This window comes from Lissotriton helveticus, chromosome 10 (assembly GCF_964261635.1).
Source record: "Lissotriton helveticus chromosome 10, aLisHel1.1, whole genome shotgun sequence".
NCBI classification, from domain to species: Eukaryota; Metazoa; Chordata; class Amphibia; order Caudata; family Salamandridae; genus Lissotriton; species Lissotriton helveticus.
Genome location: NC_136071.1, coordinates 916,928,465 through 916,954,929, shown reverse-complemented (window position 1 = coordinate 916,954,929; position 26,465 = coordinate 916,928,465). Strand labels below are relative to the sequence as shown.

General features: G+C 44.1%; 1 protein-coding gene across 2 annotated transcripts in view; it reads left to right on the top strand.

Annotated features, from left to right (window-relative positions):
• STAM (signal transducing adaptor molecule) overlaps window positions 1-26,465 on the top strand; it is a 247,460-nt gene that overhangs the window by 60,158 nt on the left and 160,837 nt on the right. For both annotated transcript variants that reach the window (XM_078663570.1, XM_078663571.1), the window contains 2 exons: window positions 729-875; window positions 17,619-17,709. In XM_078663570.1, coding sequence (XP_078519696.1) covers window positions 729-875; window positions 17,619-17,709 — 238 coding nt within the window. The remainder of the gene's footprint in view (window positions 1-728; window positions 876-17,618; window positions 17,710-26,465) is intronic.

Here is a 26,465-nt window from a genome sequence, read left to right as displayed (position 1 = left end):
GGTCTTCCACTTCCATGAACTATCATTGGCAATTTTCAATTGATAGGTTTTGGTGCTATTTTCACATAACTCTGTAAAACTTGATATCTTCAGTTCTCCTTATTATTTTTGTAATTTTAATCTCATTTGTGTCTTAACAGTTGTCTCTTTATTGCTGTCAGAATAGTATTGTTTGACTTTTTGTAATGTACATGCACTGCATAGATAATTTACATATTGCCTTTGATTTAAGTTTCACTGCTTTGTGTCACGTTACCTGGGACTGAGCGCAGGTTTATTTTATGTAATTTGCATGACATCCAGCAGGTGGTCACCTTTGAGGTGGATACTTGTATACCTAAAATAATAATCCACTCTCCTACAAACTATATTCCCACATGTACTCTGCCACAGCCTATTCTGCATTCAGTCTATTGGTTATTTTTTTTCTGCCCTCTTCAAAAATGTATCCCTGTTCACCTTCGATCTGTTAAGTCCCCTTCCTCATCAACCACAACAACTATTTCTGCAAATTGTTCCTGCCTTCCCAAATATTATGGCGTCGATGATGCTTGGCTCACTTGTCTTTGTTTTCAATCTGATAATTTATGAGCCGTAATAGCAACCTCCTTTGTAGGTCTTTCTCTTGTCACTGCATGTGTCAGGCGCATTTGTATAGTTTTGGAACATAATTTAACTTTTTGCATGTGTCTCTTTATAATCAATAATAGTTCATTTTCTTGTCCCAGGGCCATCCAAAGGTGTGTGAAAAGCTTAAAGCCCTGATGGTAGAATGGGCAGATGAATTTAAGACTGATCCACAACTGAGTCTTATTTCTGCTATGATAAAAAATCTGAAGGAGCAAGGCGTTTCGTTTCCAGCCATTGGTTCACAGGTATGTTAAAAAACAAATTGTAAAAAAAATAAATATATATATATCCATATCCAATAGGTTTTGCCCCTCATGGATGCCGGCACACTCCTTGCAGCACGGTGCATTTTTTCCGACAGGGTCAAGTCGGTCAAAATTGCGTCAAGGATCCAACAAGGAAAATAAAAACGAACTCCTTGTTGGATCCTTGATGTGTGTGTATGTGTGTGTATATATATATATATATATGTATATATATATGTATATATATATATATATGTATATATGTATATGTATATGTGTATATATATGTATATGTGTATATATATATATATATTCACTGAAAAAACCATAGGTTATAGACCATATATAGTTAGGAATTAGCATTTACAAAACCTTGAAAATTCACTGAAAAAACCATAGGTTATAGACCATATATCGTTAGGAATTAGCATTTAAAAAACCTTATTTTACTCACACAAAACCATTGAAATTCCATATATAGTTAGTTGCACTAACTATATATCGCGCACCCGAAATCCACTGCTGATGATGTCACATATTACATCATTCATGACATGGTCAGTGACATCACTGATGACATCACTGATGACATCTCAAATGACATCACTGATGACATCACTGATGACATCATCCATTGACTGTGTGTTTCTGTAAAGTTTAAATATGTTTTACATATTGAAGAATGAGTAGATGTATAAGTGTCTGGATGAAGGATTTAGGTGCGTGACTGACTGTATGAGTGAGTGATTAAATGTGTCTCACTGAGTGCATGGGTTAGTGACTAAACTGTCTTAATTTGTGCATCATTATGTCTGTTGTTCTGTAAACTGCTGCATGTGTTGATCAGTAGCTATATGAGTAACTATATGGGTTATTGATTGATTGTCCAAGTATTTGTATGGGAGACTGAGTGTGTGTGTGGCTGGCTGGGAGATGTGTGACTCTGTGCAGATCAATGTGTACTTGTATCAATGATTGTATAAGAGAGTAAGTATGTGTTAGTATATGTTTGAAAATGTAAGGTACTCTATGTTTAAATGGAAAATGGAAAAAATAGAAAATGGAAGTGTGATTGATTCTTTACAGGACTGACTAGGTGTGTGAGTAACTCCATGGATGAGTGGCAGAGTGTGAGTGTCTGTATAGGTGTATGAGTGCATATGATAGTGTTGTAAAGATGAGTGATTGTATGTATGAATGATTGTATGGGTGAATGAGTGAATGTGTGTGTAGACGTAGGAATCAGTGAGTGCGTATGTAGTAACTAGTATTGGTGTGTCAATGGTTTCAAAAATTATACTCTGTATTTAACACTGGGTGTAACAGAGGTTATATTAAAGTGTGAGGAGATGCATTGTATTGTCACATGAATGATATCATCAGTGATGTGGTCATTGATGTCAAATGAGATGTCATCAGTGATGTCATCAGTGATGTCATTTGAGATGTCATCAGTGATGTCATCAGTGATGTCACTGACCATGTCATGAATGATGTAATATGTGACATCATCAGCAGTGGATTGCGGGTGCGCGATATATAGTTAGTGCAACTAACTATATATGGAATTTCAATGGTTTTGTGTGAGTAAAATAAGGTTTTTTAAATGCTAATTCCTAACGATATATGGTCTATAACCTATGGTTTTTTCAGTGAATTTTCAAGGTTTTGTAAATGCTAATTCCTAACTATATATGGTCTATAACCTATGGTTTTTTCAGTGAATTTCAATGGTTTTTTAATAGCAAATATCATAAGCTGTCGAATGTCAAGTACGTGGTAAGTAAAAAATTTTTCGTGTTTATGCACACTGATCTGCTTTGAATGCTGCCCCCCCCCCCCCCTCATTTCTATTAGGAGTACTCTCTCTTTGCAGATAGTGATGGGTAGTTAACGCAGGCCTTTGCCCCCGTTGTAATCCGTCGTGCCTGCTTCTCTCTCCATTTGATTGATTGTTCTCTTTGGTTCATTCTCTATTTACAAACAAGCACAGAGTCGCAATACTCTGTTTAGTCTTTGCAGATAGCGAAAAATCGTATAAAAAAACAAAAGGAATCTAGCAAAATCAGTAGGCCACTAATGGGATCTCTTTTTGACCTCGCTAAAATAGAAACATTAAGAACAACCCCTCATGACAAATACGAAACTAGTGAGATGAACTGAACTCCACACCATGATGGCTGCAATACAGCTCGGCTCCGCCACCCACCCCGCCCAAAATAACGATAAAGAGCGGCTGCCATGATTGCTCGCGGAATGGCCACGACGGAGCTACGAAATGGTGGTGCTCTCATGCTAACGCCAGCTTCAGTCTGAAACATCCAGAAACACTGTAGACTACCAATTCGATCAGTTCCGGTAGCGCCCCAATGTAACCCGGTAGAGAAGAACTAGCCCTCCCCTCTTTGACTGATGGTTCTTGTTGCCTGTCCCTTCTGTTGTCATTTAACAGAACTATTTAGCCTGCTGAAAGAGGTTGTGTTCCGACCGCTGGTTGGTGGAGACATTTTGACTATATTCTGGACCTGCGTTGTCGCGTAATGCGTCATATGACGCGCCGCGTTAGCGCATCCGGAAGTCAACCGGGGCGCGACGCGCAGCGCGTAACGTAAGCATAACAGGTCATGTGACTTGTTAATAAAACTTTTCATTGGTTCATTTTACTTTTCTTATTTTAATGATGAAAGGCTTGGTCATATGACCTAAAAATTACGCTTTTTATTACTTCCGAACATTATTTTTTCTTAAATATATGTTATAATGTTCCAGGCTAATGTACTTTCCCGGAAAATTTACAACTGTCCTGCAAGTAAAATATATTCTTTTTTCGAGAAAAAGGGCGTTTCTTCGTCCCATGACGGAGCCGTTGAGCAAAAGAGGGTCGACCTGCTGTCTTAGTCGCCGATACGCCTGAATATGAGATTCTTATCGATCACTTTATGTTGCAGGAGTAGAAAACACAACAGCCCTTGACCATTTATCTTTACTGCGTTCCTGCGTATTATACCTTTTACCCTTCATGTAATTGGTCTGCTTTATTTCACTTGCCTTTTAATGATTCTAAAACAGTGACTATTATTAAAAACTTTACCAATGTATATACTACTACCATGTTTTCTTTTAAAAACCTCTATTGTGAAAATTTCATTATACAAATACGAGCCTATAACCACGTGGGCCGGCCACGGAGCAAACTGTAATCGTATATGATGAGTAGACATTTACACTGTAGAGGAACGTAACGGGCGGGCCATTAGGTTGCAAGAACTAAGGTGTCTAACAGTTGCGGAATCGGTGGACGTACATTTTATAATTAAAATACGACAGGGCCAGTTACAATAAAATTATCTAGATATACATTTGCGGGCAAGTACCATGCGCGACGTTAATTCGAACTTTCAATAGTACAGTAATCAATAACACATCAGAACTTAATATCAATAGGGATGTCGAAATACTCAATCAATTCTCGTCCCCGCCCGCCATGTGCTTCAAAACTGCATACGTATCTCGTGATTTCAGGTTCTGCAACCAGTACACAACAAGGAGTTACGAGTCCCATTTATTCCGGCGCCATTTTGGGCGAGGACGGGCAGGTCCAGGATATAGTCAAAATGTCTGTACCAACCATCGACTATGATGATGTTCATATGCTGTATTTATAGAGTAACACTCATCTGTCCACATGAAATTAATTTGCCACAATCTAAACATGTCATTTTAATCTTTCCAAAGTTCTTCTAAATATTTGGGACCGTTTCCCTTGCCTCTGATGCTGTCAGTGCCACTTCTTTGATGAATGTACTGGCAGGTCGGGGGTTCTCCTCCAAATCTCTCTTTTATGCAGCACTATAATTAATTGGTGCCACCTCTCCAAATGACGATGCATGGTATAGTTACCATAACTATATTTTTTTTCGGTTCCTCTGCAGAGTACATCGTGGCAGATGAAGCGTATAACGTACCGGGCATTTACCTTTTTTTGCATGTAGAGGAAAGGGAAAAAAAATCGAGCGTCCGAGTTCTAAGGTGTCCCAGGGCCATTTTAGTGGACCAGGCCCAAATCCAAAGAACAGGCCGCCATTTTGAGAGTCCTGTTGCAGCCGCCTGTCGCTGTAGCATCAAGAGCAGCCGAAACTCAGCTGAATGGCAACTGAAACGGTAAAGGGGCGCCCCACTACAGCAGACGAGCCTCCACCTAGGAAGGCCCGTTCACGCTGCCTCCCCCCCCCCCTTCGGGCACCCCACGCCGTTATTCGGAGCAGTATTGTAGGATGGCCACACCAGTGCAGCAACTTGCTAGACACCACCTCGGTGGTAACCGAATCTCACCGCCTTGTGGTGTCTTCTATTCAGAAAACATTGTTGTGCTGCCTTCGACCTATTCGCCGCAAGTGCGCACGCAACTCAGCTGCATAGCTTGCTAGACACCACCTCGGTGCTACCCGAATCTCAGCGCCTTGTGGTGTCTTCTATTCCAAAAATATTGTTGCGCTGCCTTTGGCCCCATTCGCACATCGGTCCGCTACTGCCGCCATCTCACAGGCCAACGGGCGCCCCGCGCCGACTTTCAGCATTGTAGGATAGCCACACCAGTGCACCTTACTAGACACCACCTCGGTGCCATCCGGATCTTGGAATCTCAGCGCCTTGTGGTGTCTTCTATTCAGAAAATATTGTTGCGCTGCCTTTGGCCCCATTCGCACATCGGTCCGCTACTGACGCCATCTCACAGGCTAATGGGGCGCCCCACGCCGAGTTTCAGCATTGTAGGATGGCCACACCAGTACAGCAACTTGCTAGACATCACCTCGGTGCCATCCGGATCTTGGCATCTCAGCACCTTGTGGTGTCTTCTAGTCAGAAAATATTGTTGCGCTGCCTTTGGCCCCATTCGCACATCGGTCCGCTACTGACACCATCTCACAGGCCAACAGGGCGCCCCACGCCGACTTTCAGCATTGTAGGATAGCCACACCAGTGCACCTTACTAGACACCACCTCGGTGCCATCCGGATCTTGGAATCTCAGCGCCTTGTGGTGTCTTCTATTCAGAAAATATTGTTGCGCTGCCTTTGGCCCCATTCGCACATCGGTCCGCTACTGACGCCATCTCACAGGCTAATGGGGCGCCCCACGCCGAGTTTCAGCATTGTAGGATGGCCACACCAGTACAGCAACTTGCTAGACATCACCTCGGTGCCATCCGGATCTTGGCATCTCAGCGCCTTGTGGTGTCTTCTATTCCGAAAATATTGTTGCGCTGCCTTTGGCCCCATTCGCACATCGGTCCGCTACTGACGCCATCTCACAGGCCAACGGGGCGCCCCACGGCGACTTTCAACATTGTAGGATGGCCACACCAGTGCGGCAACTTACTAGACACCACCTCGGTGCCATCCGGATCTTGGCGCGTTGTGCTGCCTTCGGCCTATTTGCACATCGGTCCGCTACTGACGCGAACTCAGAGGCCAACGGGGCGCCCCACGCCGACTTTCAGCATTGTAGGATGGCCACACCAGTGCTGCAACTTGCTGGACACCACCTCGGTGCCATCCGGATCTTGGCGCGTTGTTGCCTTCGGCCTATTCGCACATCGGTCCGCTACTGACGCCGCCTCACGTGCCAACGGATTTTCTACGCTTTTTATACCCTATGCCGCATAACAGGTCATGTGACTTGTTTATAAAACTTTTCATTGGTTCATTTTACTTTTGGTTTCCTAATGATGGAAGGCTTGATCATATGACCTAAAAATAACACTTTTCATTGGATGAAAACTTTTTTTTTTCCCAAACGATGAAAGCCCCACCTTGTTTCTGGATGTTTCACACTGAAGCTGGCGTCACCATGAAAGCACCACCATCTCGTGGCTCCGTCGTGGTCATTCCGCGAGCAATCATGGCAGCCGCTCCCCACCAGAAGCCTGCAGGAGTCGGGGGCCCCCAAAACTTTTGTTGAATCCTCAAGGCGGAGGGGACGCTTTCGAGAATGGGGTCCAAGACCTAGCAGACAAGCGTCCGATTTGCAAGGTGTCCCAGGGCCATTTCAGTGGACCAGGCCCAAAAAGAAAAGAGCCTGCCGCTATTTTGAGAGTCCTGTGGCAGCCGCCTATCGCTGCACCGCAAGAGTGGGCGCAACTCAGCTGAATTGCGGCTTTTGACACAGTGGACCAAAAGCGGACGGAATGGCAACTGAAACGGTAAAGGGGCGCCCCACTACAACAGACGAGACTCCACCTGGAGAGGCCCGTTCACGCCGCCTCCCCCCCCCCCCCGGGGCGCCCCACGCCGTTCTTCGGAGCAGCATTGTAGGATACCAAAACCAGTGCGGCAACTTACTGGACATCACCTTGGTGCCATCGTTCTGCTGCCTTGGAACTATTCGCACAACAGTTTGCTACTGATGACCCACCCCCCGCGACGCCCCACGCCGGATGCCGAAATCAGTGCGGCACCCAGGCAACATCACCTGGGTGCCGTCCAGAAATCTGGACGTTGTGCTGCGTTGGGACTATTCGCACAGCCGACCGCTACTTCGTTGTTTTTCCCTAAAAATGTTTATATGTTTTTACTGTTTTTGTTTTGTTGTATATATTTATAAGTTATTAAAGTTTTATAATCTTACTACTGTGTTGGAGTGCTATATATTTTTAATGTGACACATAATTGTAAAAACTTTGATGTACAAAGAGTCATCCCTGGAATCTTCCGCTTCAGGCTCGGTCCCCTCCCCAATCACAATACAGGATGGTTTTCAGATAGTAGGAACGCGTGTGCTGTGACGGATCTCATCGAGTGTGGGCCTTGATCTACTATAACTCCTTTGAAGAGGGGTGATTCTTTACAGCTGGGGCCATAAACTACATCTGCAGGGCTAGCTGATAGCCTAGGACCGGCCTGGACAATTGGACACAGAGGAAAAGGAGTGTCAGAGGGTGCGGTAGTGAATAGGGCGAAAGGGAGGTGTCGGGCGGGCACAGGGTGTGCTTCTCAGGGAAGAGCAGCGCAGATGGGGGGAGGTTTATTACCCATGCATAAGACGGAGAACGAGGGTGACCAGTGCCTGGGGGAGATGCTTGCGAGGGTGGGGAGCCATGCTAAGGATCGACAGCGTGCAGAGAGTGGGTCTGGTCAAGTCATCTAAAATGGCTGCTGACAAAACAAAAGTGTGGCATTTGAAAAAAGGCAAGATGGCGCAGACAATGTTTTTCAACACTTCCTGATTTCCTTCGAATCGAACGTTAACAGACGTTGGGGCATATTACCAAAGTTAAGCGATATTTATCCCTAACGATGCTTAGCAACGAATTTTTTACCGCTAAGCATCGTCAGAAATTATCGCAGATAAACCTTGCTATTATCAAGGTTTATCGCAAATGCCATAAAAAACGACCGCAATGCATTAATATCGCTGAAAACTCACCGATATTCATGCATTACCGAGCTAATGCTCTTAGCCATGTTATCCACCTCCCATTGGATAACATGGCTAAGAACTGCTCAGGGCAGGTGGTAGCTTTTGGAGATATTCGCGCTTAGCGCGAATATCTCCAAAAGTTGGTAATAGGAGATAGCGATGTTAGCGACTGTTTCCAGTCGCTAACATCTTGGCATGCCCACTTTGCATGTCATTAGTGATAAATATCACAGACATGCAAAGTGGGGCCAAAGATGGTCACTATCTCCTACTAGCGGTCGCTAACTGGTGTTAGCAACAGCTAGGTAATACAGAGATAATTTTATCTCCGCGAAGCGGAGCGCTGTTACAGATATATATCTTTTTTTGAACGTTAATTTCTCAAAATCCACTGAAGCACATATATTGAGACCTAGCAAAGGCACATCGAGCTACCAGTCCCTACAATTTTGCCAAGTTTCGTGCAAATCCATTCAGCCGTTCGATTATTATTATTATTTTATTTTTTTGCCCCGCGGGGCCCTTTTAAAACCTCCACATCAAACCTAGGGGGTCAGGGAGGATCTACTATGCCCCCTTATGGTCATTTGCCCCTTCGCTTTGGCCTCCTCTTGTCTCTCGATCCTACCGAGAGACAAGATGGCGGCCGCTACGGACTGTTTGGAATGTTTACAGACGCCGGAGAACCAATCAGCTTCGCAAAGCTCCGTTACGCGAAAAGTACGCGAAGCGGAGCGCTGTTACAGATATATATCTTTTTTTGAACGTTAATTTCTCAAAATCCACTGGAGCACATATATTGAGACCTAGCAAAGGCACATCGGGCTACCAGTCCCTACAATTTTGCCAAGTTTCGTGCAAATCCATTCAGCCGTTCGATTATTATTATTTTTTTTTTTTTTGCCCCGCGGGGCCCTTTTAAAACCTCCACATCAAACCTAGAGGGTCAGGGAGGATCTACTATGCCCCCTTATGGTCATTTGCCCCTTCGCTTTGGCCTCCTCTTGTCTCTCGATCCTACCGAGAGACAAGATGGCGGCCGCTACGGACTGTTTGGAATGTTTACAGACGCCGGAGAACCAATCCGCTTCGCTTCACAAAGCTCCGTAACGCGTAAAGTCCGCGAACCGGAGCGCTGCCTGGTCCGCTGTTACAGATATATATCTTTTTTTGAACGTTAATTTCTCAAAATCCACTGGAGCACATATATTGAGACCTAGCAAAGGCACATCGGGCTATCAGTCCCTACAATTTTGCCAAGTTTCGTGCAAATCCATTCAGCCGTTCGGGCTAAAAGTGAGGCCAACCGCCCTATGGAAAACTCAATGTTAAAAACACGTTTTGGGACCCCCCTTTTTTCTCGGCCCCCCCTTGACGAACCCCCCCAAATTTTCAGGGGCTGCTCAGAAACAAAATGTTCCATTTTCCTGAAAATTTCAGCCAATTCCGTCCAAAAACGCCAAAGTTATTAGACATAGAATTTTCAAAAATCCCATAGAGAAAAAATCCTAACTATATATACCTACTGGCGACCGCCAGTAGGTAATATATATATATAAAAAGGGGGGTCCCAAAACGTGTTTTTAACATTGAGTTTCCCATAGGGCGGTTGGCCTCACTTTTAGCCCGAACGGCTGAATGGATTTGCACGAAACTTGGCAAAATTGTAGGGACTGGTAGCCCGATGTGCCTTTGCTAGGTCTCAATATATGTGCTTCAGTGGATTTTGAGAAATTAACGTTCAAAAAAAGATATATATCTGTAACAGCGGACCGGGCAGCGCTCCGGTTCGCGGACTTTTCGCGGTACGGAGCTTTGTGAAGCGAAGCTGATTGGTTCTCCGGCGTCTGTGAACATTCCAAACAGTCCGTAGCGGCCGCCATCTTGTCTCTCGGTAGCATCGAGAGACAAGAGGAGGCCAAAGCGAAGGGGCAAATGACCATAAGGGGGCATAGTAGATCCTCGCTGACCCCCTAGGTTTGATGTGGAGGTTTTAAAAGGGCCCCGCGGGGCAAAAAATAATAATAATAATAATAATCGAACGGCTGAATGGATTTGCACGAAACTTGGCAAAATATTAGGGACTGGTAGCCCGATGTGCCTTTGCTAGGTCTCAATATATGTCCTCCAGTGGATTTTGAGAAATTAACGTTCAAAAAAAGATATATATCTGTAACAGCGCTCCGCTTCGCGTACTTTTCGCGTTACGGAGCTTTGCGAAGCTGATTGGTTCTCCGGCGTCTGTAAACATTCCAAACAGTCCGTAGCGGCCGCCATCTTGTCTCTCGGTAGGATCGAGAGACAAGAGGAGGCCAAAGCGAAGGGGCAAATGACCATAAGGGGGCATAGTAGATCCTTCCTGACCTCTTAGGTTTGATGTACCATTTTGCCAAGTTTGGTGTAATTCCTTTCAGCCATTCAGGCTGTAGACGTATGTAAATGTCCTATGGAAAATTGCATGGGGAAAACACATTTGAAAGTGTTGAAATTTAGAACCAATTAAAATGTTACTTTGGTTTTGTATTTGTGTGTGATGAAAGTTAATTGGTTATGTATATATCTCAAATGAGAGGAAACCACAGCCATTTTGTGATACTACTGTCTGAGGTACATTTGTGAGGAATTTTTGGTGGTGAATTTCTGGTGTTTGATTTACACAGTACTAACACTTCTCCTACTTTTAAAAAGGTGAGTTGTTAATTTGTAAGGGGAACTATGTTGTACACTTGAAGATAATTTGAAAAATGTTTTCTGTTATTTATTTGCAGTCCTTCTGTTATACTAAATACTTGATAAAGTTAGTTTTATATTATGTATTACTAAAAACGATAAATGAAAGTGATTATTTTTTTCTGCAATTTACAGCAAGCAATTTGAAAATAAAATGGCTCACAATGAAGAGACCGTGGTAATTTCTTTTGAATTGTCCACTACATTGATTGAAATTGACAGCACCAATAATGAAATATTGTCACAAGGAGGAGATGACTTGAATGATTCCACTACATTGATTGAAATTGACAGCACCAATAATGAAATATTGTCACAAGGAGGAGATGACTTGAATGATTTTTTGGATCAATCTGTTGATGGCGAATTTATCGAATGTTTGGAGACCATAGAGTTACAAGAATCATCATTGCAGACTTTTAATGAGGAGATTCCAGATGAGATGATTGAAGAGGAAATTACTGATGAGGACATGTTACTAGTTCTTTCAAATTTAGAAAATTCAGAAGAATAAATTTATATTTAGAAATCAAAAATTGTTTGAGACATTATTCATTTTTATTTTTATTTTATGAGGTTGTAGCGAAGTGATTGTAGTATAAAATGAGACTTATAGTATAGAGTGCAACATTTTTATGTTACATGGTAAGTTTACTCATATTTACTTCCCTTCTCCCACTATATTATCTCCAATGTGTATTTGACATCTCTTCTTCATCTCCGGCCTCCTTTCTCTCACTGTGTGTCTCTGATGCATCTTATCGCTGCTATTTTGTGTAATTACAGAAGAGAGTAAAATAAAATAGTTCGGAACGTGAAAAGGGGGCAAAGTAGAGTACCCCTCACCCCCTAGGCCTTCTCAGGCGGTCCCAAAAGGATCAGTTTCTGCTTTCCTGAGAGATTATGGTATGAGTTCCGTATACCACAATAATTTGCATTACAACATGCAAGATATATATCTCCTATTACCAACTTTTGGAGATATTCGCGCTAAGCGCGAATATCTCCAAAAACTAACACCTGCCCTGAGCAGTTCTTAGCCATGTTATCCAATGGGAGGTGGATAACATGGCTAAGAGCATTAGCTCGGTAATGCATGAATATCGCTGAGTTTTCAGCGATATTAATGCATTGCGGTCGTTTTTTATCGCATTTGCGATAAACCTTGATAATAGCAAGGTTTATCTTCGATCATTTCTGACGATGCTTAGCGGTAAAAAATTCGTTGGTAAGCATCGTTAGCGATAAATATCGCTTAACTTTGGTAATATGCACCAACGTCTGTTAACGTTCGATTCGAAGGAAATGAGGAAGTGTTGAAAAACATTGTTTGCGCCATCTTGCCTTTTTTGAAATGCCACACTTTTGTCGTGCACGGCAGCCATTTTAGATGCCTTGACCAGACCCACTCTCTGCACGCTGTCGATTCGTAGCATGGCTCCCCACCCTCGCAAGCATCTTCCCCAGGCACTGGTCACCCCCGCTCTCTGTGTTATGCATGGGCAATAAACCTCTCCCCATCTGCGCTGCTCTTCCCTGAGAATCACACTCTGTGCCCGCCCGACACCTCCCTTTCGCCCTATTCACTACCGCACCCTCTGACACTCCTCTTCCTCTGTGTCCGATTGTCCAGGCTATCAGCTAGCCCTGCAGATGTAGTTTATGGCCCCAGCTGTAAAGAATCACCCCTCTTCAAAGGAGTTATAGTAGATCAAGGCCCACACCCGATGAGATCCGTCACACCACACGTGTTCCTACTATCTGAAAACCATCCTGTATTGTGATTGGGGAGGGGACCGAGCCTGAAGCGGAAGATTCCAGGGATGACTCTTTGTACATCAAAGTTTTTACATTTATGTGTCACATTAAAAATATATAGCACTCCAACAAAGTAGTAGGATTATAAAACTTTAATAAAATATATACAACAAAACAAAAACAGTAAAAACATTTAAACAACGAAGAGACCGTGGCAATTTCTTTTGAATTATCCAATACATTTATTGAAATTGACAGCACCAATAATGACATTTTCTCACAAGGAGGAGATGACTTGAATGATTTTTTTGATCAATCTCTTGATGGCGAATTTATCGAATGTTTGGTGACCATAGAGTTACAAGAATCATCATTGCAGACTTTTCATGAGGAAATTCCTGATGAGGACATGTTACTAGTTCTTTCAAATTATGAAAATTCAGAAGATGTTGCCTGGGGGTGGGTCGTCCGTAGCAGTCTGTTGTGCGAATAGTTCCAAGGCAGCAGAACGCGCTGAAATCTAGATGGCACAAAGGTGATGTCTAGTAAGTTGCCGCCCAGCAAATAACGGCGTGGGGCGCCGCGGGGGTGAGTGAGTCCAGTAGGCACCACAGGTATTTTTACCGGCATTGCAGAATTACTGCTGGGGACAATGCCTGTGCTGTAGCAGGGTCACAGCAGAAACAAAAAGGATTCTGTTGAAGATGTTGTTGGTTTTCAATTTGAAAACAGTTCTGGTGTCAACTGCTATGCTAATGTAGTGGTTAATGTTTTGTTTTCTCTAGAAAATGTAAAAGAGGGGGAGGCAGTCCAAAGTTCTGGTAAAAGGGCAAAGGAAAGGATCGGTGGTTTGAACTATCAGTCAAAAAGGGGAGGGGGTGCAACAATTTTTCCTACCGGGTCACAGTGTGCTTTCACCGGAACTGAGGTTTGCAGGATTCTAGTAATTCAAAGTGAGGCTGGCGCCAGCATGGGAGCGCCGACGTCCCGCGGATACAGTTTCGTCACTCCACGGGCGATCATGGCAGTCATTCCCCATCGGGGGTGTCTGCGGGGGTCGGAGACTCCCGCGGCTCCTCTAGAATCTTCAAGGTCGTGGAGGATTACTGTGGTGGAGTCAACCAGTGACCGGGCCATTTCTTTATGCTGGGCCCGCTCTTGCCACGTCGATCGCCATTTTGAGAGTTCGGTAGCTACTGGCGATCGCGGGGTCAAATGAGCGGACGGGCTCCACCCTGCCGGGCGAGACGTTGCAGCATCGCCACAGTGGAAGAACCCTTTTCCGGGCGCCTGGAGCGCTGAGGGTGCAGGTGGGAAGCCTCCACTGGGGAGGCGGGAGAGGCCTGTTCGCACCGTCTCTCCCTCCCAGTGCACCCCACGGCGTCTCGCTTGAGATTTGTTATGGCCGGACCAGGCGATGAGGACGAGGGGGGGGGGGGGGTCGGAGGCATGTGCAAGACATCCCCCCCCAGTGTTGTCGCAGCCATTATTCAAGAAAGAAGAAGTGTCCCGTCCGTCTTCGGGCCGGGCTTCCGGTGGATGTCGGCCGGACGCCCCTTGCTCTGGCCCCATGAACGGGTTCCTTGGTTTATCGGCTGCAGCCGGATCCCATCGGCCCCGGCCGTTGGTGGCCGGACTGGTAGAGAATGTGGCGGGACTACCTGAAACTGTCAAGGGCCACCGCGGCCGGACTGGGAGAGAGAGGGGAGGGTCGAGGACACGGACATTCCCCCCCCTGCAACTCTCCAGCGTTGTCAATCCCCCTGGCCGGGTCCCACTGGCCTCGGCCTCGGCCTCGGCCTCTCCTCCGGCTACACCCTACGTGATGATCTCCGAGGCGTGGCAGCAGGACCCGCCTTATATGTGTTGCTTCCGGCTGGGCGTAGCCGAAAACCTGTTGCCCTTTGGAAGTTTCTAGAATGGGGCGGATGTCTGCTGACTTCTATCTTTCCCAGTTTGCCGTTATTTGGCCGTGGCAGGCGGTGGGACAGACACGTTTTGGGGCAGTGAGGGGCGATGTTTTCAGGTTTCTTATTACAGGCTTACTTCTAACGTTTCTTGTTTCTAGGACAATAATAGGTTTTATCATTACGTATTGTTATCGTTTCTTTGTTTGTTATTTAATAAAAAGTTCATCAGTGGCCTACTGATTTTCGTTTTCCTATTCTTTTCTTTCCAGGTTGTTTCATGCTAAAGTTTCTGTTAACAGGATACAGTGATCACTTCGTTATTATTGCATATGTCCATTTCACTAGGGTTGCTCTCTTGTTGGGCCAGATATCTCTAGTAAATGGTCCGGGTGAAACAGGTGCATCAATCAGTGGGGAGTAGATAGGCATGACAGATTACAACGGGGGAGAAAGGTCCGCATTACCTACCCTTTCACTACTTGCAAAGATTTTCCTACGTTTATTTGCAAACAGGGAATACCTCCAAAAAGAACTAATTCCCAAACAGTCAATGTTCGGACAATCAATCAATCAATCAATGAGGAATGAAATAGGTACGACGTGTTAAAGGCTTGCGTTACCTACCCTTCACTATCTGCAAAGGGAGAGAGAATATTCCTATTCTTCCTTGTTTGCAGGCAGAGAAGATCCTTAAGAGAACCAACTTCGAACAATTCAATGCTCGATTCAAACAATCAACAAGGGGTACTGTGAACACAAATGAACGCCGCTTATGTACATACACATTGCTATTTTCAACAGGTTGTTCCTAATGTTTCTATTTTAGCGAGGTCAAAAAGAGATCCCATTAGTGGCCTACTGATTTTGCTCGATTCCTTTTGTTTTTTTACACGATTTTTCGCTATCTGCAAAGACTAAACAGAGTATTGCGACTCTGTGCTTGTTTGTAAATAGAGAATGAACCAAAGAGAACAATCAATCAAATGGAGAGAGAAGCAGGCACGACGGATTACAGCGGGGGCAAAGGCCTGCGTTAACTACCCTTCACTATCTGCAAAGAGAGAGTACTCCTAATAGAAATGAGGGGTGGGGGGCAGCATTCAAAGCAGATCAGTGTGCATAAACACGAAAATGTTTTTACTTACCACGTACTTGACATTCGACAGCTTATGATATTTGCTATTAAAAAACCATTGAAATTCACTGAAAAAACCATAGGTTATAGACCATATATAGTTAGGAATTAGCATTTACAAAACCTTGAAAATTCACTGAAAAAACCATAGGTTATAGACCATATATAGTTAGGAATTAGCATTTACAAAACCTTGAAAATTCACTGAAAAAACCATAGGTTAGAGACCATATATAGTTAGCTGGACATTTTATTGACATAAAACCAATGAAATTCCATATATAGTTAGTTGCACTAACTATATATCGCGCACCCGCAATCCACTGCTGATGATGTCACATATTACATCATTCATGACATGGTCAGTGACATCACTGATGACATCTCAAATGACATCACTGATGACATCACTGATGACATCTCATTTGACATCAATGACCACATCACTGATGATATCATTCATGTGACAATACAATGCATCTCCTCACATTTTAATATAACCTCTGTTTCACCCAGTGTTAAATACAGAGTATAATTTTTGAAACCATTGACACACCAATACTAGTTACTACGTACGCACTCACTGATTGCTACGTCTACACACACCTTCACTCATTCACCCATACAATCATTCATACATACAATCACTCATCTTTACAACACTATCATATGCACTCATACACCTATACAGACACTCACAGTCTGCCACTCATCCATGGAGTTACTCACACACCTAGTCAGTCCTGTAAAGAATCAATGACACTTCCATTTTCTTGTCTATACAGTTAAACATGGAGCACCTTACATTTTCAAACATATACTAACACATACTTACCTTCTTATACAATCATTGATACAAGTACACATTGATCTGCACAGAGTCACACACCTCCCAGCTAGCCACACACACCCTCAGTCTCCCATACAAATACTTGGGCAATCAATCAATAACCCATATAGTTACTCATATAGCTACTGATCAACACATGCAGCAGTTTACAGAACAACAGACATAATGATGCACAAATTAAGACAGTTTAGTCACTAACCCATGCACTCAGTGAGACACATTTAATCACTCACTCATACAGTCAGTCATGCACCTACTACATCCTTCGTCCAGACACTTACACATCCACTCATTCTTCAATATGTAAGACCTATTTAAACTTTACAGAAACAAAAAATCACTGGATGTTGTTATCAGTGATGTCATCAGTGATGTCATTTGAGATGTCATCAGTGATGTCATCAGTGATGTCACTGACCATGTCATGAATGATGTAATATGTGACATCATCAGCAGTGGATTGCGGGTGCGCGATGTATAGTTAGTGCAACTAACTATATATGGAATTTCATTGGTTTTATGTCAATAAAATGTCCAGCTAACTATATATGGTCTCTAACCTATGGTTTTTTCAGTGAATTTTCAAGGTTTTGTAAATGCTAATTCCTAACTATATATGGTCTATAACCTATGGTTTTTTCAGTGATATATATATATATATATTCCCATGACCTATCTTGACGTTTGCCTAGAAGACCATATTGAACCCACTCTCCTGCCTTCTTTTCAGAAATGTTTTTCGATTCTTCATGGGATATTTTTATAAACATTAGACAAGCTCAATTTAGGATGCCGGCTGTGCTATAACAAGGGAATATATTCTCCAACTATAAATGCAGAATGCGTATGTAATGGCTGCATTTATGAATCCATATTTATGAATATGATGTATTAACCTAGAGTAGAATCTAATTCGACCTTTATTTATATTTCTCATCTAGGCTGCAGATCAAGCAAAAGCTAGTCCAGCACTTGTTGCCAAGGATCCTGGCACAGTAGTAAGCAAAAAAGAAGAGGAAGATCTTGCAAAAGGCAAGTACTGTCGCTTATCCTAATAAGATTTAATGTTTGTTGTAAGAAAGTGCCCTCTCTTTGCATGGTTGCCCCCTGCTTTTTGCTAAACTGCTGATGTACTTTGACTGAGTGTGCCCTGGGTTCCTGCCAAACCGGTACCCAGGGCCTATGTTCTTTCCCTAAAACGGCATTGAAGACAAAACCCAATAAGCACTCTTTGGCCACAGGTCAGTAACTTGTAAATGGTACCACAGCTACCAAGGGCACTATGACCAAGGAAGGCCTCTAAGGGCTGTAGCATGTTTTGTGCCACCCTTAGAGGCCCTGCATGTATGTATATATAACACACACACACAGACACACACACACACAGTTTTGGTGCGGAACAAAGTGAGGAGTCGACATGGCACACACCCCTGTGTGTCATGCCTACCCCCCACTGCCCTGAAATAGGTCAGCCACCCCTCTAGCTGGGTGCACTATACCAGTGGGGAGGGTACAGGTATATTAGCCCTGTCACCCTACAGTGTCTAAGTCAATTCTTAGATATTGTAAGTGCAGTAATGCCCTTAAGAGCATATTGTGATGGGGGTTTGTCATTACGAACTCCACAGTAACTTAATGGCTTTACTGAAAACTCGTAAGTTTGGTATCAAACTTCTCAGCACATTAAATCCCACGCTGCAGCCAGTGTGGGATTTATTGAAAAATGCACACCGAGGGCATCTTAGAGATGTCCCCTGAAAAATGACCTAACACTAGTGTCCAGGCTGAGTGGCTGCTCGCCAGCTGCCACCAGACATGTTTGTGGACCCTGGGTCACGAGCCTGCTGCTCTTGGGTGTCTGAAACAATGCACATCCTGGGACAGGGTGCCAAGTCTCCTCCCCAGGATGGGCAGGGTCCACGAAGGGGAAGCTTCAAAGGCTTGCCGCCTTTGTGAGCTTCCCCAGGCCTTTTGCTGCTTTCAACAACTCTCCACCACCGGTTCTGACTTCCACTTTGGGCAGGAGAATCGGTGTGAAAACCAAGTGAGGAAGAGAGGTGTGCCCACCTTTCCCAACCCCACCCTATAGGTGGGGGAGGCGAAGTGAAGCACAACTCTCAGTCCCCCCCCATCTTGCAGATGGGGGAACCCAGCCAACTAGAGTGAGGCATATGCCCCCTCCCACTAGAGGGTGGCATAATAGGGAGTGTTCCCACCCCAAGGAAGGGACCCATTGGTCCCAAGCTTTACCTACCTGTAATACCCCTAAATTTAGTATTTAGGGCCACCCCGATCCTTGCCTCCTCAGACAGAACCGATTAAGAAGACCAGAAGAAGGAGGACTGAAGAAGCCGTGCCAAAGCTAAGAGGAGGAGGACGCCCACTGACTTGGCCCCAGCCCTACCGGCCTGTCCCCACTGGTGTGTCATGCAGCCAGCAACCTCAAGAACCCCGAGGGCCTGACCTGCCTTCCAAAGAAAAGTCTCTGTCTCCCGTGAGCACCAGATTTTCTCACCCACCGACTCTGGCTCCAGCCAAATCCGCGAGCCTAAACCTCTCTGCTCCTGACGCCCATGGCACGAGTTCGAGTGGCCCAACACCATGAGGAGGTCTCCGTGGCGATACTGACCTGAGGTCTGGTGATCTCTGACCTGCCTCAATTCTCCCAGCAAAGCCTGCGTCCCCTTTCTGGGGGAGCCCGTCGACCGCAAATGGAGCTGGTGAGAAAACCCAACGCCTAAAGACACCCCTGCACCCTAAGTCCTACGACCTTGGGTGTGCGTGTCACTGTTATATGCAGACTACAGACTCGATATGGAGAAACAAAGGAAATGTGCTGTGCGCATCACTATGATGCTCAAAATTCTCTGACCAATCAGGATTTTCTAGGGAACAGTGCCTTGAAGTGTTTGCCTTTGAGGAGTGTGGACTGCATCAGTACAAGAGACGTAACTGTTGGATTCAAATGGATGTGATGCATCTACCACAGGGAGACTTGACCCGCAGCAGCCGTAGTGACCTATGAGTGTGTTCTCTTACGTTTGCCAAGCCCTGCCCTGCAGCGAGGTCTGACACGCAGGGGCTGCAATGTCTTGTGTTTCACTAGTATTATTGGGAAGTCTGGGTATTATCAGTAGTCTCCATCCTGAATGGTGAGTCCACAACCTGCAAAATGCAGGACTCCCATCCCACAGTTAGAGTCAGGTTAATCGATAAAGATGGATTTTCTGCTATGTAGGTGACCGGACAAGTTCTAGATGTATGCAATGGAATCCTCAGGATGCGGTGGCGGGTCCAAAGTTCAGGCTCTCGACGCTAACAAAATTATGTAATGCACGTTGGACATGAATACAGGTAAACCTCAATTTCTCAGTGTATTTATTTAAAAAAAACAAAAAAAACCTTCAAACAGCAAAAAACTCTTTTCAAGCCAAAGCTGATAACATTCCAAGAATTCCAAAAAGTCATAGCTGTACGCTTACATTAGATCTTTCTATGTGAGAGAAATTTGGTAAACTAATACTATGCTACTGTAAGTCATTGTTTGAGGGTTCCTGTCTGAGGTGGCTAGGTAGGCAAAAGAACTATAGACTGGAATGCTGTATGAGTAATTACCAGTGTCTGAGATTAATTCAAACGTTCCACCCATCATTTTTTTGTTGTCCTCAGTGTGATGCCCTTTGTGTGATGGCCATGGGAACATGTGTGTCCTGTGCTCACTGCGCTACTTGAATCTAATTCACCTACAGATGAGGCCTAAGTAGGTCCAAATCGCTCTTGGGTTGCTTGTGTTCCTGTTTAAAGGGGATCAGACCATTTGGGCTGCACTGTTCCTATTTGAACAGGACAAAGGCTGATTTGCATATGGCTGGTTCTTGTCTACGGTGTCATCATTGTGGTGAAGCAAAGTTCCTCTCTGAATGTTTGGCTTGGTTGTTTAGTGTAGGTTTAAGGTTTCCCTCCCTCGTGTCAACTCAATAGATTGATTGTCATATGTGCCGCCATCCACTGTTATGTTTGGGGGAAGGTTTGCTAATGATGTCTGATTGTTTAAACTTAATGTTTGAAAGGGAGTTTTGAAAATGAGACCGATGTTTGTTTCTCCTCTGCAATTTTTAGGAATATTTTATTTATGTTTAAGTTCTTGAGATGATTTGGTCTGTTTTTCTTGACTGAATCACAACTGCGCCATTATTATAAACGTTTTAGTGTGTTTATTAAATACAGCAGTGCTTTCTTCTAAGAAGACACTCTTGTGCTACTGCAGTTATGCTACCAAATCAAGCTTTGAAAGCATGACTATTGCAGCACAATATACAGCTGAGCCCTTGAAGAAGAAATACATAGAGGTACATATAATGGAGGATTATGTGTCTGGATGTCCTTAACATTATAAAATATCACCCATCATGAAAGCTTTCTTGTGGCTTCCAGTGGAGCAAAGAGTTGCTTCTGCAATACTGTGCATTACCAACCAAGCCAGTGATGAGAGATAGAGGGTCAGACTAACTGAACAAACATATCCCTCTACACACCTCTGTCTGCACTCTGAGACTGAGAATGAGGCTGAGCCCAAAATGAGATTCAAATTTAAGAAGCATGGCAGGCAGAAACATGAATGTTTTGGCCCTCTACTCTCTTAAATACCTCAAGCCTACAAATGCGCAATCAGCCCAATTCATTGGGCCCAACTTGCACTGCTACCGCCCCACACACCTCTCCCTGATAAGAAGGAGCTAGCCTTCATCTTTGCAAGCGGGTAGGGCCCTACCTCTCCAGCAAGTCAAAATTGGAACAGCCCCATGACATCAGCTCTGGAGGATTTACAGAGGGTCATACACCTAGGACTGTTGTTTGCTTCCAAATGGCTATAGGAAATAAGTTACATTGAACGAAATACTACTGTACGCTGTCTTCATTGATGATCTCCTTGTAATGTTTAAGTCTTATGTTTTTAAGAATGTGTTTACTATGTTGTATACTGCACAGTGCATGTAAATGATTTTGATATTCTTTGAAGGCACAGGAAGACCTTGTAAGACTCCTATTCGCTGATTGACGGGTTGTGTCATTTCTACAAACCTCTCAATGTGGCTGTTTCTCAGTCATTCATGTTTGTTTCTTCTTGTGCTAATCATGTTTCCTCTTCCTTCTTATCCATCTCTCTCTCTCTGTCACCCTTTCAGTTCCCTCTTTATGATCCTTACTTTTTAGTGATAATCATAGCTAGGATCTATCAGCTGTCAGCTTGCTACGTTATGTTCTATCTATTTTGATTACTAGCGTTCTATCAGTTTGTTTGTTTTTTCCCCTTTTATACTGATACCATTAAGGTTGCTTGTTTTCACTCTTATTCTCCCTCTGTGCTCCTGAGCCGTTGTGCGCAGTTTGCAGAATACCAAGCCATCTTATCTATGCTCTCTTTCATTATCCACCCCAATTTTCTCCCCTTTCTTGATTCCATTATTTCCCTCGCTTCTTTCTCTGTGACTATTTTGTAATACTAATGCTTTCCAGAGTTTCACTCATAAATATTAAGTTTATGCCATGCAAGATTTAATAAGTGAAAATCTGCCCAGCAGTTGTGTAACAAAATAGTCACTGATAAAAAGAATCAAGTCTAAGAATAGAACAAGCATTGGAAATGCAATAGGTCTCGCATTAGGAATATTTGAGCTATTGGTCTTATAAATCTTTTATTTTTTTATTTATGTGTTACTTTTTAAAATAGCTAAATTAATAGCTTTTTCATTTACAATGCCAATAGTTATAACTTTTGCAAATGTGACACCTATAGCATTTGTAATGCAACATGTTTTGTATTTACGTGACTTAGATGTATTGATATTACAAATAACAATGGCTTTTGATTTTTTAAATAATTAATACTTAAATAATTTATTTAATTTGTAATGGCAATAACTTAAACTTTTGTAAATAACTTTTGTGAAGATTATGTTCAGTGTTTATAATTGTGACGAAAATCCAAGAACAGAAGTGAAATAAACTTTTTTTATGATTTGTAATAAAGCGTGAAAGCTTGAAAACAGCTTGAAACAATGAAAGAACATATTTGAACCAGTGATGCTGTGGTGGTGCTGAGTGATGCTGTAGTTGCGCTGAGTGATGCTGTGGTTGCGCTGAGTGATGCTGTGGTTGCGCTGAGTGATGCTGTGGTTGCGCTGAGTGATGCTGTGGTTGCGCTGAGTGATGCTGTGGTTGCGCTGAGTGATGCTGTGGTTGCGCTGAGTGATGCTGTGGTTGCGCTGAGTGATGCTGTGGTTGCGCTGAGTGATGCTGTGGTTGCGCTGAGTGATGCTGTGGTTGCGCTGAGTGGTGCTGTGGTTGCGCTGAGTGGTGCTGTGGTTGCGCTGAGTGGTGCTGTGGTTGCGCTGAGTGGTGCTGTGGTTGCGCTGAGTGATGCTGTGGTTGCGCTGAGTGATGCTGTGGTTGGGCTGAGTGATGCTGTGGTTGGGCTGAGTGATGCTGTGGTTGCGCTGAGTGATGCTGTGGTTGCGCTGAGTGATGCTGTGGTTGCGCTGAGTGATGCTGTGGTTGCGCTGAGTGATGCTGTGGTTGCGCTGAGTGATGCTGTGGTTGCGCTGAGTGATGCTGTGGTTGCGCTGAGTGATGCTGTGGTTGCGCTGAGTGATGCTGTGGTTGCGCTGAGTGATGCTGTGGTGGCGCTGAGTGGTGCTGTGGTGGCGCTGAGTGGTGCTGAGTGGTGCTGTGGTGGCGCTGAGTGATGCTGTGGTTGCGCTGAGTGGTGCTGTGGTTGCGCTGAGTGGTGCTGTGGTTGCGCTGAGTGATGCTGTGGTTGCGCTGAGTGATGCTGTGGTTGCGCTGAGTGATGCTGTGGTTGCGCTGAGTGATGCTGTGGTTGCGCTGAGTGATGCTGTGGTTGCTCTGAGTGATGCTGTGGTTGCGCTGAGTGATGCTGTGGTTGCGCTGAGTGATGCTGTGGTTGTGCTGAGTGATGCTGTGGTGGCGCTGAGTGGTGCTGTGGTGGCGCTGAGTGGTGCTGTGGTGGCGCTGAGTGATAATGTGGAGGGGAGAAAGAAAGAATGAAAGAAAGAAGGAAGAAGGGAGGAAGGAAATAAAGAAAGGAATGAAAGGGAGGGAGGAAAGGAAGGAATGGAAGAAAGAAAAGGAAGGCAAGAAAGGATGGAAGAGAGAGCCTCCAAAATAGTATAAGAGTAGAGTTATTGCAGTATAACGAGAATTAGAGAAGGAAGAGATAGGGAAGCAGAGAGATTATAAGCTATTGCAGTGTGTGATGTTTTAAATCATGAACGGTTTAAAGTTGCTAAATTGAAATGCCATATTTAAAAACGAAATATACTGTTAAATGTGCTTTCATACCGATTTTAATTTCAATATAGTGAAAGGCTGAAAGTATTCCACCATGTTTATAATAAAATGTGACCACGCTAACAATACTGTCTAAGACAGTATCCTTTAATAAAAAGTACATTCTTTTTTTTGCTTGTTCAAAATGGTCCGAGTAAAGCGTGAATTAAGGACATCAATAAAGGCGGATGTCTCTGTGTAGCTTGTGCTCTCCTGGCACCTCGGGTCGGTTTAGTGTTAACACGTAATTGACAAACCCATTGTCAAGCAGGATGTCTCTGTTGTTGCCCACTGGCGTCTGTTGTCTGTTTCAAGCAGAGAGGAAAGAGCTGGAGAAGGCGGATGCACGCGCTGCTAACGGAGAAGGGAGGGGGTACCCCTATAAGAATGGCTCTATCTGCCTTGTCCCCAGTGGCGCCAGTTGCCGGTTCCAAAGTAACACTTGCTAATTATTATTTTAATAATTGTAGCTGCGCAAATGAAAACTAGATTACAGTGTAATCAGAATGGTAAAAGGTAACAATGAAGAGCATGCTTCAGCTTTGTGCTGGGAATAATTTCAGTGCCACAAAACGTCAGAGCAATATGTGAGTTAATGTCTTCGTGTGGGCACCTAGTATACACACGGCCACAAATGAGGAAATAAAATGATCAAATGAATATTGCCTTTCTATCCTGCAATTCATTTCTGGGCACATGATCCAGGCAACATCTCTTACTGTCTAGTTTTTCAGTAGACTATTTGTTCTTCTGCGAAAATTAATTATTTATTTATTTACTTTAAGTGTATAAGCAGTTCTCAGCAGTTCTCATCATAACAGCAATAATAATAGAAACGTGAGTAGATTTCTTTGTTTTACACAAATACACATTTTGTAATAAGCAACGGGCCAGAGGCAAACGACAGCTGGAAAGACTTCTCTAAAGAATACCATTTTATTTTTTAAAGGAACACTAGGTGTTGGAGAGCAACAAAAGAGCCGATGGGGGAGTGGGGGGCAGAATGGATAGTCGGCGGGGTGAGGGAGCAACGGAGGTGCTTGAGACTGACCAGCTGCACGAAGAGGACGAAATTATTAGCAGAACTTTAAAAACTGTAACATGCTCCCTGGAAAATGCATTTACAGTGAAGAATGTTTGTGAATGTGCTTGGGTTAAGTTTAAGTGAACTTTACGTGACCCTTCATTGAAGTTACTGGCTTTCTATAAGATAAGAGTGCCAGACTGCAGAAGGAAATACAAAAAACGAAAAGGGCTATAGGACAATGGAGGAACGAGCCAAGTATACAATAAATAAAAAATAAACGAGGCACAAATGAATAGAAAAGGCGCGCCGCGTGGGCAGAGAGAAGGCAGGCGCTGGAGAGGGAGGGGGTGGGCTGCCTGCAACTCGAGCGACCATATGGAGAGGGAGGGGGTGGGCTGCCTGCAGCTCGAGGGACCATATGGAGAGGGAGGGGGTGGGCTGCCTGCTGGGAGAAGCTTGGGGCAGACAATGAAGAAAAGTCGGTCTAATTACAGATCGAAAAAGTAAGACATTTTGGAAAATACTCAAAAAATTGACGTGTGTGCAGGTTACAAAAACGAACAAAGTACAAGGAGAGGTATAACGCGGCAATAAATGGCAGGCACCGAAACGGAAGAGAAGAGCATAAGAAACGTGCTGGGAGGAGAGATGGGGGGGTCTGGAGGCCTCTGAGCACGAGTGTGAAGCTCTCTCGGCATTGCTGTGGCGGCGACCATAGGGAGAGGGAGGTTGGTGGGCTGCCTGCTGGGAGAAGCTTGAGGCAGACAATGAAGAAAAGTCGGTCTAATTACAGATCGAAAAAGTAAGACATTTTGGAAAATACTCAAAAGAGTGACGTGTGTGCAGGTTACAAAAAACGAACAAAGTACAAGGAGAGGTTGGTGTTTGAGTGAGCAGCCTTTGATGTGCGAGCGAGTGGGAGGGAACAGCAGGGGGCGGAGCGGATACCTTAGAAGAGCTGTTTGCGGCACCAAGCTGGGGAGAGAGGGGAGGTGCTGGCGGCACCAAGCTGGGGAACAGATGGCTGGCTTTGATGTGCACGTGCTTTTTAGGTCAATGCGCTTGCGCATTGACCTAAAAGCGCACGGGCACTGCATCAAATTGCCAGTTTGGTTTAACTCTGGATAAGCCCCTATATCTTTCGCCAGCTCGAATGCGCAAGCGCATCGGCAGGTGAGACCTAAAAAAGGGGGAATTGGTAAAAGCAAAACCAGTTATTTACAGTACTTATAAATAGAAGTGTGGAATGAAACATAACTATGAGGTGAGATCTTTAATAATAATATTAAGCCCTTGTTTTCATGAATAACTTAATACATACATCTGTTTGTAAGTACTTTAAGTAACATGGCTTGCTATTACAGAACATAATGTTACTCATTTTACTTGCATACATTTGGAAGGATAAAAG